The following is a 20129-nucleotide window of genomic DNA, read 5'->3' as shown; positions in this document are numbered from 1 at the left end:
AAAGAATTTTAGAATTTTCTAAAAAAATTCTAAAAGAATTTTTTTAAAGATTTTATTTATTTGACAGAGAGAGAGAGATCACAAGTAGGCAGAGAGGCAGGCAGAGAGAGAGGGGGAAGCAGGCTCCCCACTGAGCAGCGAGCCCAATGCGGAGCTCGATCCCAGGACCCTGGGACCATGACCTGAGCAGAGAGCCGGATGTGGGGCTGGGTCCCAGGACCCTTAGATCATGACGTGAGCCGAAGGCAGTGTCTTAAGCCACTGAGCGACCCAGGCGCCCCTCATCAAGAGTCTCTGATGGCTTGTTTCGCTCTCTGCTTTTTTTCTTTTCCCCCTTCCCGTATGTTCATCTGTTTTCTTTCTTAAATTCCACTTATGAGTGAAATCATATGGTATTTCTCTTTCTCTGACTGACTTATTTCACTTAGTCTAATACCCTCTAGCTCCATTCACATCATAGCAAATGGCAAAATTTCATTTTCAGATGGCTGAGTAATATTCCATCGTGTACGTACACCCCGTGAAGATGACTTTCAGAATGAAAGTAGGGGAACTCTTCTGCAGATACTTTGTGGCTCACTTTGTAATCGAGTCAAAAGTCAACAAAATGCAAAGGACAGAAAAGAGATAGTGGTTGCCCAGAGCCATGGCTGGGAGCAGAGATGATTGGCTGTACAGGGACGTAAGGTAACTTTGGCGGATGATGGAAATACTCTGTCTTGATTGTGGTGGTAGCTGCATGAGAAAAGATTGCATGTCTTTGTCAAAATTCATAGTGCTATATGCCCAAACAAGATGAATTTTACTTTCTCTATTTTACAATGTTTTTATTAAAAACTTTTAAAATATAAAATATAATATTCATACCCTATTTTGGTCTATGCAACAAAAAGTCTAAATAGTATTTTTTAAGTGCTTTTCTCTTGCTTAGAACGGTTAAAAAGCTTAACCAAGAATCCACAGATGGTCGGTGATAAGCCAGAACTCAAAGGCAGATCAGTTGGGCTCCAAAGTGCAAGCCGATTCTTCCTTCCTTCCTTCCTTCCTTCCTTCCTTCCTCTTTCTTTCTCTCTCTTTCTTTCTTTCTTTTTTTTTTTCTTAGACGCTTTGTAATCCATGGAGCACTTTCATTATTTCCTTAAGTATTATTATATTGTTGGAATAAGTTTGGCTAAAAAAGACCAAAATAACTTGGAAACTGGCATATTCTGAGTGAGTTACAGCAGCAGGAGAGTTTCTGGAAGTGCAGGTTAGTGCTGTTGGCTGATGGGCAGAGGAAAGCTCCGAGCAGAGCCCAGTGTTCCTAGGTCACCACTTGAGAAGGCAGTGTCTTTTTGTTCAAGGGAACAACGACAGGCACTAGCAGAGGCTGAATTAAGGGCCCCAAAGATACCCGGTATCTCTCTAGACCATGGAAATTGTGAATGTTGCCTTCTAGGGCAAAAGGGACTTTGCAGATGTGAAGTTGAGGATTTTGAAAAGGGGAGACTATCCTGGGTTACCTCAGTGGGCCCTGACTAGAATCACAGTGTCTTTTAAAAGGAAGGTCAAGGAAGATCTGACACAGAAGAGAAGGCAATTATAATCATGGAGGCAAAGATGGGAGTGATGGGGCCACAGCTAATGAGTATTGCCCCCCCCCCCAAAAAAGCTGGAAGAGGCTAGGAAGCAAATTCTCCCCTTGGAGGCCCCAGAAGGAACACCACTGCGCAGTCTGACTCTGGTCCAGTGGAAACTGACTGGGCTCTATGACCAAAAAATACTAAATCTGTGCTCACTCAAGCTGCCTCCTTTGTGGTGCTTTGTTGCAGCACCTGTAGGAAAACGCAGACGCGCTGCTAGAGCCCGCTTTCCCAGAGCGTGCCTAAAACTGGCAGCTTCGCATCAGAATATTGTGACAAACAAAAAACAAGCCAAAAAAAAGTTTTTTTTTCCTTGAGTTTCTTGGACTCACACAATAACATGTCTGCAAGTTTTTCCCCAACACAGGTCAATGTGGGTGTGTTGGATATGATGCATGAGACTTGTTAATTTGTTACCAAAAAGTCCACTTTATAATATTACTTATTTATTTATTTATTTTCCCACTCATGACCTTGGTTACATGAGCAAGAGCACAAAATGGCTCTGCCATAGAGTCATCACCGTTGAGGGAACTACGGGCAGCTCTGACGCAGCCCACCACGGGGGCTAGAGGTGTGAAGTCAGTGTCAGGGATGTAGGATTTCACTCCTGGATTCTCGTTTACCCGTTCATGCCATCTGAGGCCCCAGTGCAGCCAGGAGATGAATATAGCTTTGGAACCTGGATTCACATTATGGGTAAATTACAGGTTCCAGAATGGCGTACTTCCAGAATTTATTGCTGTGTGACTTTGGGTAAACCGTATGACCTCAAAAGGCTCATCTATTAAAGGAACAAACAGCGTTCAGGTCACAGACTTGTTGTGGGGGTGAAGTGAAATAAGGCATATCGAGTATTTGGCCCAGTCCCGACCTGATGTGAGTGCCTGATAAATGTTCGCGGCCGAAGCTGGTATCGTTATTCAGGTCAGCTATCTTCTCCTTCTACCCAGGACTGGTGCTTCAAGGAAGAATACCTTGTGGAGCTGTGAAATGACCAGCGCTCGCTCTCTCTCTCTCTCTCTCTCTCTCTCTACCTCTCCAGAGTCAGGGGGCCATTCCCACCCACCAAGCAGGTCTTTGCTGAGCAGTGAAAAAATGTCATCCTTGCTCATCAGCACCCAGACTCCCAGATCAGCCCCACCCAGCATTGTCCCCAGAGGACTGCAGCTTATGCATGCTGTATGCACCCTTTCCACGCAGAGCCCCTCTGCTTCAGTGGAGGGACCAGAAATAAAATAATCCTGAATCTCAAAGGCAAGTCCCGCTCGGTCTCCAAGTCACACACCTTGACCCGAGAAGGACTGAACTCTAGGGCTCTGCAGGGCCCTCTCTGGGTGAGCTTCTGTCCCTGTTCACAGAATCACAAAACTCTAAAAGCACAGAGGGTGGGTCCTGTTAACCTAGCTCCTTGGTTTTTAGTTGAAGAAACAGAAGCCTGGAGAGTAAGTGACTCAACCAAGATTATCATCATCATCAGTGCCAGGATTAGACTCCTAATTCCAATTCCCTAGTTGGTTTTCTTCTATTTTGACCTGTCTATGCCGCCTCCTCACCTCTTCGATCACTGAGCTATCACCTCATTCTCCTGCCAGGGACTTGGATCCCAGGGTGGGACAGGGAACTGGGGACTCCTGCAGACCCTGGCTAGGGCACGCTTTCTGGAGACGCCCAGTCCTGTCCTGTCCTGTCCTTGGTGTTGCTGGCACACCCTCACCATCCCTTCCCTCTGCCTGTGGACAATGGCTTAAGACCCTCTAAAGGCCACAGGGGCCTAGAGCAGGAGCCGGACAGGTTAGAAGAATAGGGAAAGCAAACTCCTGGACCTCAGGCGAGCTGAGGACTTAGATACCACTAGGCCAAGTGGATTTGTTTCCCCATAAACACAAGGACTCAGTGAAGGAACTCGTGATTTTCTCCTCTACCTTGCTGCCTCTTTAAACCATAAGTCAGGGAGGGTTTCCGTGGTGAAGCATCAATCTTTGAAATCCTTTGAATGTCAGTTCATCCTGTGAGGAGTAATTTGCTCTCAGACACACTTTGTTCTGTGAGTCAGTCAACCTGAGTCTTCCCCAGCAGGAGGAATGCAAAATGGCAGTCTTGCTTCCCACCAGCATCCTGTCTGTCTCCCAAATCCTTGTCCACTGCAGACCTCTGAAGAAGGAGGCAGGTGAACAGGACGAAGCCAAGAAAGGCAGGGCTACTCCGAGGACATGCTCTCTCCAAGGAGAATGCTTGCCCGGGCTCCTCCTGCCCAGTGAGCTGGTGTGGGACACGGATGTCCCACCAGAAAGGGAGCTAACTCTTTCTACAAGCTAACAATGCTTCTCCTTAAGTTTCCCCACTCTCTCTTGTGTTGAGCTCAGTGAATCCCAACGAGCCATATATCCTCCTGCTTCAGTGACATTCTACAAACCTCTTTTCTGACGAAAGTTTGAGTTCATGGCAAGTTTGTTTTGGATTGTGTTGCAAGGCATTTCATGATCTCATGCATCTAAAATAAAGAAACCTTTTGAAATCATTCACCCGGACAATTTCAGAAAGGACATCATAACCGCCCTCACATCGCATCCTATTTTCCTAGCATGGTGTGTTGTTTGAAAGGCTTGTAGGCGTTTCATTACGTTTATAATAATTCCTTCCACCCTTACCCAACGCCCTTTTGATAATAATCGTATTACGTTCTTGGATTTCTTGTTCCTGGCTTGATGGCCAAATCCGGAATTTGAAATTACTGAGGCTTTCTAATTTTCAATCATTTCGATATGTGTGTGTAATCTGAGAGCTGAGGAAATTTGGCGATATCTTGCATTTCATTATTGAAAATGACATCCCTGAATTCACATGGGACCGCCTCGTCTCCAAACACAAAGCTGTCTTCCCAGCCTCTGTCAGCTATTAAAAGTAACAGAAGACCCAAAGTAAACCCGCTTCCACAAACAGGGGAAAGTCTAGAAGAGAGGACTTGAAGCATGGGTAGTTTCAGAAGCTTCAAGAATGTGAGAACCCAGCCTCTCTCCATCTCTCCTTCATGTCCTCCATGTTGGCTCTGTTCACTTAAGAGCCATGTGGTTTGCATGGCTCCCAGAAGCCTCTTGTTTATAGTCTTTCAGGTTCAAGTCCAGCAAGAAGAAACAAGCTCCCCATCTGTTCCACCTAACAGAAGATCTGCTCTCACTGGGCACAGTCAGTCAGCTTGGGACACGTGCCTATCCCTGAACCCATCACCGGTTCTATCAGACTTCATTTGCCATCACCTCCCCAAGCCTCTCCATACTCTGTTCCCACGACCTAGAATGCCTTTCCTCTTCCCACCCCTCATCTATTTATGTCCGTGTCCTCTCTGCCCTGGTTCAAATATCACTTTGTGAATCTTTGATATCTAATTTTCTTCAAGACAAAGTCCACTTTCCCTTTCCTCTAAACTCTTTATCCTCTCTCAAAGGTAGAATTTTGTTTTATATATTTTGTCATATACTGAAATGTGTCACCGTCGGCTCTTGACTCCTGAGGATAAGAATGTCATTTTTCTTTAACACTTAACCCTCTATCTAACCACCCCTCCACCCCAATGGTCAGTCCTTACAAAGCCAGTATTTGTTAAATAAGTTTGTATTGTATTTCCCATTTTATTAAGGTACATGCACAACCATCACCTTATCTGCTCCTCGAAGAGGATCTGGGGAGGGGAGAAGTATTATCTCAGATTTATGTCTGAGAAAACAGAGGACCCCAGATGGTGAGCGATTTAACTGAAGATCTCCAAGCCAGTCAAAAAAAGAAAAAGGAAAAACCTGAGGAAAAACCCAGATCTTTAGAATTACATTACCTGCTGTTTTCCATGAAGACCTTGCTGGTCTGCATTGCATCATTAAAACCTGGAAAAGAGTTGGTATCAAACCGCTTTAGTTTCAAATAGATTCAATGTTTTCACTCTGAACTTTCACACTGTGTCTGCCGATGACTGATTTGCGGGGTGATTTGCTCCTCATATAAAGAATATTTTTACAAGGAAATCCACATCTGGGGCACCTGGGTGGCTCAGTGGGTTAAGCCTCTGCCTTCGGCCCAGATCATGATCCCAGGGTCCTGGGATCGAGCCCCGCGTCGGGCTCTCTGCTCAGCAGAGAGCTTCCTCTCTCTCTACCTGCCTCTCTGCCTACTTGTGATCTCTGTCTGTCAAATAAATAAATAAAATCTTTAAAAAAAAAAAAACAACAACAACAAAAAACAAAAACAAGGAAATCCAGATCAAGTGGTTCTTTCTTCCGTGGGTATTATCATTGTTGCTGTAGGGGTTTCTGTGTGTGTGTAAGTGTGTGTGTGTGTGTGTGTGTGTCTTGGGACTGACACGTTCGTCTTCAAGGGAAGGGATAAGGTAGATTTCCTCCCCTACAAAGCGGCTTTTCTTATGAAGGAAAACAGACGTTTACACTCCAAGACTTTGGCTTCTGACGGCTCAGACCCCCAGGCTCCGGGCGCAGCACCCCGAGGCGGGAGCGGTGCGGGCCCGGCCCGTCCCAGCCCGCGGGCGCCAGCCCAGCCCTCCCGGGGTGGAGTCCGCCCGCGCCAGTCTATAAACCCGCGAGGGCGCGGGGGCTCCGCGCTCGTCCGCGCTTCGGAGCCGGAGCCCAGGGTGCCGAGCGTCCTCCGGGACCCTGAGGGAGCACCTACCCCGCAACCCCCCGCCATGGCGGCGCCGTCGCGGCTCCTGATCCGCGGGGGGCGCGTGGTCAACGACGACCTCTCGCAGGTGGCCGACGTGCTGGTGGAGGACGGCGCGGTGCGGGCGATCGGGCGCGACCTGCTGCCCCCCGGGGGCGCGCCCGCCGGCCTGCGGGTCCTCGACGCGGCGGGCAAGCTGGTCCTGCCCGGCGGCATCGACACGCACACGCACATGCAGTTCCCCTTCATGGGCTCGCAGTCCGTGGACGACTTCCACCAGGGCACCAAGGTACCCGCGCCGCCGCGCCCGCCTCTCCGCACCCGCCCCCCACCAACCCCGCTGCGGCCGCGCTCCTGGGGCGCCGCCTGTGCGGCGCGGAGGAGCCGGGGGGGGGGGGGGGGGGAGGGGGGGGGCTGGAGCGATCCCGGCCGCAGCGACCGACGGCTGAGGAGCCGGTCTTGACCTCCCCTCCGCGCGCGCGCCCTTCCAGGCGCCCCTTCTTGCGGCCATCAGCCCAGCTCAGGCCGAGCCAGACGCCCTTGGCTTCTCCCTTTGGGTCATTGACAAGTTTAAGGCGATTCGGCTTCTCCCCCTCATTGCTGAGCGCTCTGGGCTCCACCGCACTCCCCTCCCCACTGTCACTAAGTCCACAAGTCTTTCGTAATACCTGTAGAATCTTTTGGTTTTGTGGGCGCTCCCAGCCATTTTCTCCCCGTGTCCCATCCCCGGCCAAAACCAAAGGAAAAACCCATTCACCCAGTGCTTACTGCCCTGACTTCCAAGTTCACAGCGTGCGCTGGATCGCGGTAAGTCTGGGCAGACTGGAAGCCCACCGTGACCACAATCTTTGCCTCCACCCTCCAGTAGAAAAGACACAACCGTGACCAGAATTTAGAAGAGAAATATTCCAGCATGGTCTCGGAGTACTCACACTGGCCTCAAAGCAAGCTGGCCCCATCTCTTAACGGGCTTGTCCGGGGGCCATCAAATAGGGATCGGATTCCCGCTGCTTGAGCACCCCCGCAGCAGGGCTGATGGTGCGGGAGTGTCAGTTACCAAACCCAAGGGGGAGAGGCTTGGGTTTCTCTAGACACAAAGGCCTAGAGGCTCTGGTCTATGAAAAGAACCTTAAACGATTCTCCAGAGCTCCTGAAAATAAGATCTGGAGATGAACCTGACTGCCTTACAGCTCCATAAAGTTAAAGCCCCACTCAGCACTTTGGCTGAAGCCCGACCCACAGCCTCCTCGAGGCTTGCGTTTTGGAGCTGCAGGGAGGAAAGGGGCTCTTCCCCGAGTGTAAGTACTGCTCTCCTTAAAGCCTTAACACTTGGGTGCGAAACAGATGAGGCTCCTTAGTCGTGCAGGCTTTCACGGCGGTTTGGACCGTAGTGCCTTTGCTTTACTAACTTCTCTCAAATAGTTTTATTCTCTTCACACACACCCCCCTCCACATTTCTCAGTCATCTCTGATTGACAAGTATGTTGAATAGAAGAACCATTTGACCCAGAGAGAGGGGTCTGGGGCGGGCTGCTCACATCAAGATTTGGAAAGCTTACTCCTAGTTACTAATTATTAACCTTTCCCATCAGGGCAGTGGTCAAAGTCTTTTGTAGGATATATCAACATCTGTTGTGAAAATCGAATATGCGTGTTGCCCTTTTGTTAAAAAGTAAAATTTGCTAAAATTCGGTGAACTTATTTTTTACATTTTAAGTAAAATTTTCAGAGATAAAAGCAATACATGATTGTACAAAATTGGAAAAAAATATTATCTGTAATCTCAACACCATGACAGTTGTTTTGGTGTATTGCTTTTATGCTTTCTAATATGCCTTATTTTACCTAATTGAGATTGTATTATGCATGTATGTATGATTGTGTGTGTATGTGTGTATACCTGTGTATAAAATTTTGTGACCTGTTGTTTGCAGTTACAGTAGACACACTTTCTGTTATCAAGGTTCATCCTTAACAAAGTGCTTTGCTGATGGAGGGGCACTCCTATGATGCCTCTATTTGCCAGGTGCAAAGCTGCTCCTTCTGGCTATCAGTTGCCAGGCCACTAGCATCACTTCCCTTCATCATCTCCCTTTTTCTCATCTGGGTTCTAGAGATGCAGCCAGGAAGCTGGTTTGAATGTTCTAGAGGAAGAATATTTCCTTCGCTTTCTCAAGATTATCTGTGTGTGCCCCCAAGGCCCTGAAAGGCGGTTCTTAGTCTTCTATCTGCTGTTCTTTGGCCATTCAGGGATTCCTAGCATGGAGATTTACAATTCTAGGCAGGTCTTTGAAGCTTCTTATCGTAGTGTAGTCATCAGCATTTGAAAGAACTTAACCACCAGCTGATTCTCTAGGTATTTCCAGACTTAAAGGTTGTCGAACGATTAAAAAACATGTTCTTCAGGAGCTTTTGGTCTTAATTAAACAATATACTCAAAGATGTTAAGGTCAAAGATTTAGGAAAGGCTAAATTCATGTTGAACATTAAACAGTACTCACAAAGACACTGATACAAAAGTCTACTTCAATCCTGGTTGGATCCCAGGAGATAACCTTTCCTGCACCCAGAAACAGAGGAGACTCCGTAAAAGGGAACTGGATGGGTAAGTACAGATAAACATGATCATTAAAGTATTGGCCCGAGTTCTGAAAGGGGACTATTTTGGAGTCACCTTGTCCTCTTTTATAGAATCTTTGCAGTAATCCCCAAGGCAATGTTGGTCGAGTTTCTAGGTCATGGAAATAGAAACAAAGAAGACTTTTGTACATGCTAATGGTGCCGTAGATTACACTTGAAAAGTCACATTTATTTTATCCAGGCTCACCACTGCTAGGCCCTGGGCTAAACTGTTCACCTGCCAACACTCTCAGGGGCCATTATCTCCTTTTGCAGTTGAGGAAACTGAAATGTAAGTCACCTGCCTAAGGTCACACACCAGTAAGTGACCAAGTGGCTCTTCAAATTCCTTACTGCCCACTATTGGTACAGCTCCTACCTTTCAGGCTCTCTTTCTTTCTGAAACCATTGGGAAAACGTGTGATGTTTCGATTTGTCTGAGTGGTAGATGCTGGGATGAAAATACTGGGTAAGTTGCAAAATTGAGCAGTCAGTCATCCTTAAGGAATGCAGTAGCCCTTCCCCTTCCTAAAGCTAGAGGCAGTTAAGGTTATCAAAACAAACACACATCTCAGGTGTTAGGTTTGTGAGGCATTTGTACATACATTTATGGCCACATCATCTCTAAGGATACAGAAATGGGTCCCTTACGTAAAGAAAGCTGTAAAGGAAAAATGATATATGATGCTTTCAGGAGATGGGCTCTAAGTGTTGGCTTTCTGCATGCCTCAGGCTGATCATCTGTAACATCTGACATGTAGAAAGGATAGCGTTTGTGATATTCTATTTATTGATCACCAGATTGTGATGTCGTCCAGTTTAAGAAATGAAATACACGGGTCAACCTAAGGTTAACATATTTTGTAAATCTCATTTATGGCAGAGGTTGGGTTAAAGCCTGTAATTGATTTACTTAATTATAGGCAAAAGCTTTCTCTCTGATGTAACTAATAGAAATAATTTCTGCTTTAAGGAAATCATATTTCATCTTGTTGGTCTATACTAGATGTACAGTCGTCTTCCAATAATTCAATATCCCTGAGGAAAAACAATGAGTTTTTTTATTCAAATGGAAATTGCGAATTAGATATAGTTGAAGGAATTATGACTTTGCTTTTGCTACATCCTGTGATAAGAGACTAAATTACAAAAGCTCAGCTAGTTTTCAAATATATATTTATTGATATTCAGAATATATGCAGCTTGGAGTAGATGGGCTCACATTAAAAATCTGGCAGCATCAGTCTGGCAGAAGGATCTTTTTTTTTTTTAATTGGGAAAACACACAGAATACTTTTTTGTGTATAGGACAAAAAGTCTTCAAAATTATCAAGAAAGGAAATTACACTTTACTCTGGAGCTTTTTGGTAAAGTGCCATCAAGATGATTACTTATAATAAGGCAGTGGAAGATATGTGATTAAGCATGCATTTGTGGCATATTTATAGAATTTCTTCACCTTGTAGGAGAACTGCACTTGTGAAAACTTGATCGCAAGCCAAATCCCTTTCTCTGTTGCTTGCAGGAGCTCTGAGCTGGGCTTCAGTGGCTCTGTGGGCTGACTGTGTGACCTTGGGCAAGTCACTTCTTTTCTCGGGGTTAACATTATCTTGTCTATATAATGACGCATCTGTCAGAAGAACAACTTCAATTAATGTTGGCAGTCATGGAAACATACTATTCATTATCCAGTCCTATAGGAAAATGCTGGAGCATTACAATTGCTCAATATATATTCGTTTCCTTTTTTAAAAAAGGAAAAGCCAGTTGCATGTAAAGAAAATAATATTTAAATCATATATTTTAACATTCTTAAACATTTTAACATTTTGCTTCCTGTATTTTCATGCTTTTCTTTCTGGGGGGCATATAAACATTTTCTGCTAAATTTTGCCTACTCTTCAGAGATAGCCTTGTTCATCACACATTTGTCCAGGACCTTGACTATCATTGGAGAATGGGATTTCCATGGCCCCATTATCCTCGCCGAGGTTGAGTCTCAGAGATTTCTCTCTGGTTTTGGTGTCTCTGTGCATCAGGCTACTATTTCTGCCTGTTTGAGGATATCACAACCTGGTTGTCCCACAAGCACTTTGAACTCAGGATTTTCCAAACGAAATTCGTTCTTCCTTCCTTCCTTCCTAATGTGCTACTCATTTTTTTCATCTGGTTTCACAAACTGTTGATAGCTCCCCCTCCCATCTTCTCAGTGGTGGACATTTTGGTGGTTTCCAGGTTTTTTGGGTTTTTTTTGGTTTCCAGGTTTTTTGTTTGTTTGTTTGTTTTGTTTTGTTTGTTTGTATAACAATGTTGGGACAAAAATTATTGCATAGATTCTTGATAATTGACTTAGAAATCACTCCTTAGGGTGAAATGATGGGACCGAAGAGTATTAGATCAGTCTTAAAAGAGTTTTATACATACATGCAGACTCTTCCGTTTGTGCTCCCATGGGCAATACATTATAATCCTCATTTCACTGAATCCTAGCTAATTGTAGCTACTGCCTTAAAAAAAAATCAGTGCCAATTTAATTGGAAAAACATAGAATTTCTTAATGTTTTTAAACAAGCATTTCTTTCCTTATTGGTGAAGCTGGATTTTGAATGTTCTTGTGGCGCTAATAGTTTGCCTGTTCCAGCTCTAAGAGTTTATAATTCTATGATTGCCTTGAGTGGCTCTTTACTGATTACAGAGTTAATCTTTGCACTCATCAGAGGAAGAAAAAAAAAACCCTCCAAGGTTAATTTGAAACAATTTGATAGTAAATAGGGTCCTACTGAGGATGTTGTGTGCTAGGAATTCTTTCACGGAACTTTACAAAATCTGGGGCATCTTCTTTCAGTTTTCATACTTGAGGTCTCTGTGTTTTTCAGTTCCACTGCTTGTTCCCTCCCTCATTTGCCTGGGCCAGGTGTTTTTAATGTCCAAAAAAGGTGGTGTAGAAATCAAGGTTTTCATGATGCTACTCTTGGGAGGAAAAAAATTTTCCTCTAGCCTTTGGGTGTGGTTACTAAGGCATGCAAATTAACAGACAAAAGACAGATTAACAAGAGAAAAGACAGGTCTTTAAATTTCACACACCTGTGAGTTCACAGTCAAGGGACAATAAAAATTTGGGGTTTATATGCTACCCTAACAGGGGAAAGGAAGGGGGAGAAGGGCACTTATGGGAAAACAAATGACTTTTAGGAAAGACCCATGAGATCCTAAGAGAAGAGGTGGGAGACATGAGAGTTTGTGACAAGGTCTGTTGAGGCACAGTACAGGTTTCTAGTCTCAGGTGTTAAGAGCCAATCTTCCATGGTGGCGAAACTTCCAGAAGGGGATTTATTACAGTTGAATTCTTTGGGGAGGCTTTGCTTTTAGGCAGAAAAGGAAGTTCACAAACACACACACACGCACACACACTCACACGTGGCTATTCTTAAATACCTTCAGCTCAAAAAGATTTTTATGCCACAGTGGCGTACTCTGGACCTTGTCACTGCCATCTAATATGGAACGGTTCTAAACTAAGTATTGTTTAAGTTGATGGTTGGGTGATATTATTTCAGTCAACAAATATTTCTTGGTAACCTACTAAGTGGCAGCCATTGTGATTGGGCTCTTAGAGTTGAAAAACTTGGTGTCAAAACTTGGTTTCAAAACTCAAACAAAACTTTGTTTGGTGGTCTTTGTTCCCAATGGCAGACAGGCTAGAGACACATGGGGCTCTAATTTATGTTGGCTTTAATAATAAAGTATATACAGTAGACTTTTGGACTTGTGGGCTTAATTTAGATGACTGTGAAAACTTAAGGTCTGGCATTTTCCCTTTTGCAAGGTCCCCTGTCCTAATGGCTTGCTGCAACTCAGGCTGTTTCTGAGCACGTTATGTGGGTGATAAGTGAGCAACTACCCAGAGTCTACTGCTCACTTCCACTTTGTGCTTTTCCTATCACATGTCAAGTAACAAACTGAGGGAGGGCTCTTCAAGTCTTCAGTTATGTTTTGTTGCATCCAGTAGAGAAGTTGTTTTCATGGTGGTCATGAGTTCCCAAATTCTAGGGATCTGTTCACATATAAAAACAAAGACATTAAAAGTTGTTTAAAGTAAAACAAACTGCAATCTGGGGAAAAAAAATCATTTGAGACAAATATGGATTCCAATCTGTTGTATTACCAATCCTGGCTAACGCTGATTAGGTAATAGGCTTTGGACAAAACTGAGTACTTGGTTTTCCTATGCTCTTGGAGTATACATTACACATTAACCTTTTCCTAGAAGGAACCAGGAAATTACATGGCCAGGGCTAGCAATATTTTGAAGAAATGACATGTCACATTAACATGCAAGTTACACTGCTTTCTTATTTTCTGTTGGAAAAGTGAAGCATCAGAATCACTCCAGCTTATAGCTATTGGGGGAAATGAATTGATCCCTCCCTTTCTTTCTCCCGTTAAAGAACAAAAATTCAGTTGAGTAAACCTGAAGATCTTGTTGTCTTTATTAAGTGATTCTGAAACCAGGCAACATCCCTCTGGCAAGTAGAAAGAAGCTCCAAGGAGTTTACAAAACGGAAGGTTTTTATAAGAAGGAGAGTGGGGCAGGAAAGTCACTAGCAAAAGAGAAGAAAGGATTGTTCCATGAATGGTCAGTTTTCCCGAGGGGGAGGGACATGGGGTCTTATCATGCAGATGATCTCATCTTACTTTGGGGAATGGAGAGGGCCCATGTGACGGATTACCTCATTGGTACTGACCAGAAAAATTTCTGACTACATTTCTGAGGGAGGTTGAAACTACAGTTTGATTAGGTATTAAGCCCTGTTTCAATGACTTGGCCTAGCATAAGTGATTCCATCTTGGGACTGTGATTTTTTTTTTTTCTTAACATTCCCTTAAACATTTAAAGAACCTTTATGTACCAGGCACTGTAGTGGGCACAAGACAGAGATGAAACTATATCCATCCAATCAGGATCTCTGAGGGATGGGATAAATTTCCCTAGACGATGCTGGTGTGCAGCCAAGGTTAAGGTCACTGAACCCACGTAGAAGAGAGACTGGGGAGGGAAGAACAGAAGTAAGCTCCTTCCTATCTCTCTAAGTGAGGTAGAAAGGAGCTCAGAGCTCTCCAAGGAGAGGGAGGGATGACGTCACTGGAGTGGGGTGAATGGGTTGGGAGGGAGGTAACGTAAGAGCCATTGGAAGGGCCAGCTAAAGTTTAGCCTTATGGGATGTGTAATAATTGTCTCTTCTCCATCCTAAGAGCAAAGGGAAATCAGTGTAAGATTGGCAGTAGCGAGCATGGCCGGGGACAAGGTGACAGTGAGGAAGCTACTGCCTTAGTCCAGTTGGGGGACGTAGATGGCGCTGGGCAGCAGAGGTGAAGACACAGGAAGGAGAGAGATTCATGGAATATGTAGAAGGCAGCCCACGGGGGTTGAGGGAGAGCTGGACTTCCCAGTGGGTTGGATCTGGGGATGTCGAGAAAAGAGAAATGTCATGGGTGACTCCTCAGTCTGGTTTGAAGAGTTGGATGGACAATGGTGTGACTAATACGTCAGAGTCGAGGTGGGGGAGGGCACAAGGAGACAGGCAAATGCGGAGACCATCTTTTACAAAGCTGAATGTGCTTCCAGAGTTGGAACATAAACTGAGATCATGAAGTTTGTTTCCATAAGTCTTAGCAACTATGAGAAAGCTGAGAATTCAGTCCTGGGGTTCTCCCTAAGGCTCAAATATCCTCTTGGATTTCTTTCTGCTTCACTTGGGTTCACTGATCAGGTCCCATGATTGATTATAAGGAGACCAAGTCACTTGTTTAAGGATGAGCTTAGAAATGAAAACTTGGTGACCCCATCAAAAGGAAGACGATGCTTGAGCTGCTTTCCGTAATGATTTACAACCTAATACATTCTTAAGTAGAATCTTGTGTTATATAATATTGTGACCCTGCTGTTGGTTGGAGTTTATCTCGATTTATGTTCTATCCCATTTGCACCTGATACAGCACTTGCTCTCCTCCTCCCCCCAAAAGAAAGCTTTAGATAAATTGGAAGGTTTTTCAAGGGAGAGCAGCCAAAGTAATTAGGAGCTGAAAGAAATGATTTATGAGCCAAGATTAGATAAGGTAAATACATTTTATTTGGCTATCCGACAAATAAAAGTGGAATGAAGTCAATCAGCTGTAAAAAAACAAAGGAAACAATCCAGGTTCACCCAGAAATATGAGAGAAATTTTCAGCCTTTACTGGTTCTCCCTCCCCTACCTAACTCTCCTCATTCCTCAAATGTTAGGTAAGCCCTGAAGATCGTTTGTGAAGTGAACCCCAAAGGGCCCTTCCTTGTGAATCTTCTAGGGCCACATTATTCCAGTAGTCATTGTCAGAGATGGACAACAACCGAGCCGTATGAGACTGTGTTTCGTTTGTGACTTTCCAGTTGACGGTCTGGTGGGATTTGTTTGGTTTTGGAAGGCATTTGATGTCCCGAGTGCCTCATTCACTTTATCAACCTCTGCATTTCTCAGAGGAGTGATTCACCCCTGACCTGGGGCAACTGGCTGGAAATGAGATCCCAGACATGGCAGAGGGGCAGAGGGTTGAGGCCCAGAGTAGGTGAAGGTAAGACTTAGCCCCTCAGAGCTGCACCCTCCTCCGTGTCACCTGGGGGTCATTCGACATCTCTGAGCCCCAACATCTTCAGCTGTGAAGTAAAAACCATCCCTACCTCACCAGACTGCAGCAAGGCTTGGTTAAATGATGTAATGGGTAGAGCATGCTTAATCCAGGCCTGGGCACTTACAGGCTCTTCTTTGAAGAGGTCAGTACCTCCTGGGAGGAACATGTCTTCTTGACATTGTCTTTGGGATTACAGATCCGTTGCTCTGGCGTGTGGCTCCCCAGATCCCGTGGGAGGAAGAGGATGTCTTAGGTCTTGAAATAATATCCGGGGATTTGAGATAACTTTGGGGAGTGAATGGACCCTGGGTAACTAAAGGGACCAGGAGAAGAGGGGGAGGAAGGAGGCTCAGAGGAGGCTGGGGTGCAGACCGTGGCCGGCAGCTGGTCCCTGGTGATGAGTAGCTCATGCCCCCCTGGCTTGTTTTCCGTGCATCTGCCCACACGCTCTCCCATTCAGTAGAGCTTCTGTGTTCCGGTGTTGAGCAGAGCAGAGAGACGAAGGGCATGGAGGAGAAACAGGACAAAAAGAAACAAAGGAGAGGTGAGTGGCAGTTCTCCTGTCCCTTTCCTGCTCCCAGGGAATTAGGGAGGCGGAGCAGGTGTGATAAATCCTGATTTGGGAGCTTGCAAATTGTAGCCCCAGGAATTTCGATCTGCTATCGTTTTGGAAGATGGCCCTTTGACTATGACATCTGCAGTCTGGCGAGAAGACCAGCATCAGTCCATACCCTCAGGACCCCTCTGGCATCCTCTCCAAGGTGACTGCCCTAACCTTCTCCTGCCCTTGATGGCTCCTTAGTGTCAGGTCTGTGTTTGTCTCTGTGCACAGGCACACAGAGCAGATGTGTGCCCAGGCACCACACACGCAGGGTGTTCCACACCACACTCCTGCTGCCTCTCCACGCCAGAGCTGCTGCCTCCTCTGTCCCCACGTCTGCCACCGTCAGTCATCACAGTTAGAATCTGTTCATAGAGTCCTGCCGCCCAGGCGGATGGTGCAGCCTTCTTCTTGTTGGAACCAGTGCTTTGAATCAGCCCTAGTCTAGGTCTAAGTTCTGCCCTTTCCCACCTTCTGCCAAGCTGCTGGCTTTTCCTCATGGGCCCTTCCTCAAAGTGACTCTGTGCTGTTAGCTGTTCCTCAGAGCACAGGGCTCTGGAACTTGATGACCTGGTTCTGGTCCCACTTTGGTCAAGTTATGTAAGAGTGCTCTGCTGGATCTCCTCAGCTCCCAAATGGGGCTAATCATATTCCCTACTGCAGATCTGATGATATGAGTCCAAAAGTTAGAGCATCTGGAACATCAGAATTGTTCCCGGCACATAGTAAGTGCTCATTGCATGTTAGATAGCGTTATGCTGTTGGCCACTTCATGTGTGTGTCCATATGCTAATTTCAATCTATACTTAGTCTGGTCTGTTTATTCTTCCCTCCTCTGAATTCCCAATGGTCTTTCCTGGGGACCTCATCTAAGGAGCTTAGCAATTTTTACTTCCCCTTGGCAATTTCTATTCCACCAGTTCTTGTAGGAGTATGCTTGCCGTCCGTTACTACAAACTGATTATTTTACTATAATGATTCATTCATATTTCCATCTCCAATTCCAGACTACAGACCTAACTACAGACCTACGTGGAGAGCTTTTGTCTGATTATTTGTGGCCCTTCCTACCCCCTCTCACTCCATGTCGTGGCTTACATGTGGCAGACCTTTTTTTTTTTTTTTTATTGGTAACCGTTTCATGAAGATATAATTCATATATAACACAATTCAGCCATTTAAGCTATATTTTAGTAGTAGTTTTTGGTATATTCCTGGAATTGGACAACCATCACCACAATCAATGTTAGGACATTTTATTCAAAAAGAAAGTAGGTTCGCCATTAGCTATTGTCTCAACTCAACCCTTCCAAGGCCCAAGGCCACCACTGCCCTACTCATGGTCTCTGTGGATTTGCCGCTTCTGGAGGTTTCATACAAGTGGAATCAGCATGTGATCCTCTGTGACTGGCTTCTTGCACTCAGTGTAACATGTTCCAGTTTCATCCACAGCCTGTGCCAATGTTTCCTTCTTATGGCCGAATAAGATTCCGTAGCGTTCCTCTACCGCATTTTGTTATCCAGGCAACAGTTCATGGGCATTTGAGTTGTTTCTACTTTCGGTCTATAATGAATAATGCTGCTTCTGAATATTGGTGTACAGGTTTCTGTGTGGAAATGTTTTTCATTTCTTTGGATTACATGCCTAGGATTGGACTTCCTGGCTCAGGTAACTGAGGTTGGGTAACTCCATGTTTTAACTTTCTGAAAAACTGCTTTCCAAAGTGGTTGTGCCATCTTTTTTCTTTTAATTTCCATCAGCAGTGTATCTGGTTTGCCCACCTCCTGCATGTGGAAGACTTTTAATTTGGAAAGAATGGAAAGAATAGTTCTCTCAGCTTGATTTTATAGTTCAGTAGACACTAAAAAAGTACTTTCTTCTAACTCTTTAATTAACAGCACGTGCTATTAGAAAAATGCCCTTCGTCCTCAAGGGACGTCTGTAATGTACTGGGTAGACACTTTAAGACAGAAGAAGGCAAGAAGATTAATTTGCATTCAAATAAAAATATAGAGCCTGAGGGTTTTTTTTTTTCCTAGTATTGTCTTTACTGTAGTGAACCAATAGGGATTTCTTAAGAAACGTAGAAAGGTATTGTTTGCCAGGAATGAGGCAATGTTATCTAAAGGTAGAGACAAAGCATGTGATCTTATATAAGAAAAAAAGAAATTTTTGAGAGCAAAAAGAACTGGAGTCGGGCCAAGTGACTTAGAAAAAATAAAAATCCATTGAAGTAAGCAAGAATAGAGCTAGTAAACCAGGTGGGACATGGGATCTCTCCGTGTATCTGGGCAGCTTCGCAGGGAGGGTGATGGGTGTACAGACAGAGGGACCTAGGAGAGGGGCTGGTGGGCTTCTCAGCTGGTAAGCATGGACTCTGAGCTTCCAGGCCTGGAATCAGTCAGCCTCCTTGGTCAGTGACCAGCATGAGCATCCCTCTCTGCTCTGTTTTCCTCACCTACCTTGTTTGACCACAACAGTTAAAAGCACATTAATACCTCGTGATTTTAGTTTAAGTAAAATCAATTTCAGTAATTCATCAAGGACACTTAATTAAGAACTTACTTAGCTTACTTTTAAAATTAATTGTAAGTTAACATTTACGATAATATACCAAGGAAAATAAAAGTTGAGCCAGATCACATGGGGCCTTGTAGACCATGTTAAGAAGACTCAACTTCATTCCAAGGGGTGGTACGAAGCATTCAGTGTTAACCTTTGGAGTCAAGTGGTCACGTTTGTGCTTTGGAATGTGCTTCTACTTGCCTTGAGGATTTCATATTGGATGGAGTGGAAGCAAAACTTGAGATACAAAGATCAAGGAGAAGAATGATATGAGGTTGAAGGAAGACCAGAGCCGTGGAGACAAATTACAGGGACCAGTCAGGAGTTAAGGAAAGACAAAGGTCACCAGTTGACTGTGAGGAATGAAGGTGACACCGACACTATGTGAGTCTGTGTGGAGCACGGGGCCACTAGAGAAGCAATTCACTAAGACCGATGCTCATGAAAAGAGACTTCACAATAATGAATATAATTTTCTAGAGAAGAAGAAGTTTTGAATCTTCCCCATTTTTTTTTTTTAAAGATTTTATTTATTTGACAGAGATCACAAGTAGACAGAGAGGCAGGCAGAGAGAGAGGAGGAAGCAGGCTTCCTCCTGAGCAGAGAGCCCAATATGAAGCTCGATCCCAGGACACTGAGATCATGACCTGAGCCGAAGGCAGAGGCTTTAACCCACTGAACCACCCAGGTGCCCCATGTCCCTTTGGGTCTTCTAAACAGACAGCATCTGTGCAACTTCCTGGACCCCTCAAGCTTTCCCTGGGGCTTGCAAATGCATAGCGATCCAGGAGATAAATGACTCAGCTAGAAAATTGATACTAACCTGTTGAAACCCTCTTTTGATTCCAGGCTGCCCTGGCGGGAGGCACCACCATGATCATTGATTTCGCCATTCCTCAGAAGGGCGCTTCCCTCCTCCAGGCCTTTGAGACCTGGCGGAGCTGGGCTGACCCCAAAGTGTGCTGCGACTACAGCCTTCACGTGGCGGTGACATGGTGGAGTGACCAGGTGAACCACAGCGTGATGGTGGAGGGGGGTGGCTGAGGGAGGGGGCGGCCCTGAGGGGGAGGGGGCGGGGACAACACTTCTTCCTTTTAGTTCCCTAGCCCTTGCTCTGTGCCAGATCAAGAAACTGGTCATGTCAAAACAGAAGTTGGTGATAATCAGTTGCTTCCTGGGTGACTGGAAGTCAGAATCAGAGGGATGGCTTTTCCTTGCATATTCTTTTTGTACCTTTTGAATTTGGATCCTGTGAAGTATTATCAACTTGAAAAACTAAAAAAAAAAAAAAAAAAAAATTAAAGCATATAAAGATGATAGGCTACATCCTTTATACTCATTCACAATAGCCTTTCCTCATAGGTAATCCATGAATTGTAAAATCTTTA

General features: G+C 44.9%; 1 protein-coding gene across 2 annotated transcripts in view; it reads left to right on the top strand.

The window, feature by feature from the left end:
• Positions 1 to 6191: 6191 nt before the first annotated feature.
• Positions 6192 to 20129, top strand: part of DPYS (dihydropyrimidinase) — a 74448-nt gene continuing 60510 nt past the window's right edge. Inside the window, exons 1-2 of one of the 2 annotated variants that reach the window (XM_059395024.1) lie at positions 6192 to 6576; positions 19591 to 19749. In XM_059395024.1, the coding sequence (XP_059251007.1) occupies positions 6313 to 6576; positions 19591 to 19749 (423 nt within the window). In that variant the 5' untranslated portion in view covers positions 6192 to 6312. The remainder of the gene's footprint in view (positions 6577 to 19590; positions 19750 to 20129) is intronic. The other variant, XM_059395023.1, reaches the window with a different exon arrangement.

This window comes from Mustela nigripes, chromosome 3 (genome assembly GCF_022355385.1).
Source record: "Mustela nigripes isolate SB6536 chromosome 3, MUSNIG.SB6536, whole genome shotgun sequence".
In the NCBI taxonomy this organism is placed as follows: domain Eukaryota; kingdom Metazoa; phylum Chordata; class Mammalia; order Carnivora; family Mustelidae; genus Mustela; species Mustela nigripes.
The sequence above is the reverse complement of the archived record's forward strand: the minus strand, read 5'-3'. Positions and strand labels throughout refer to the sequence as shown.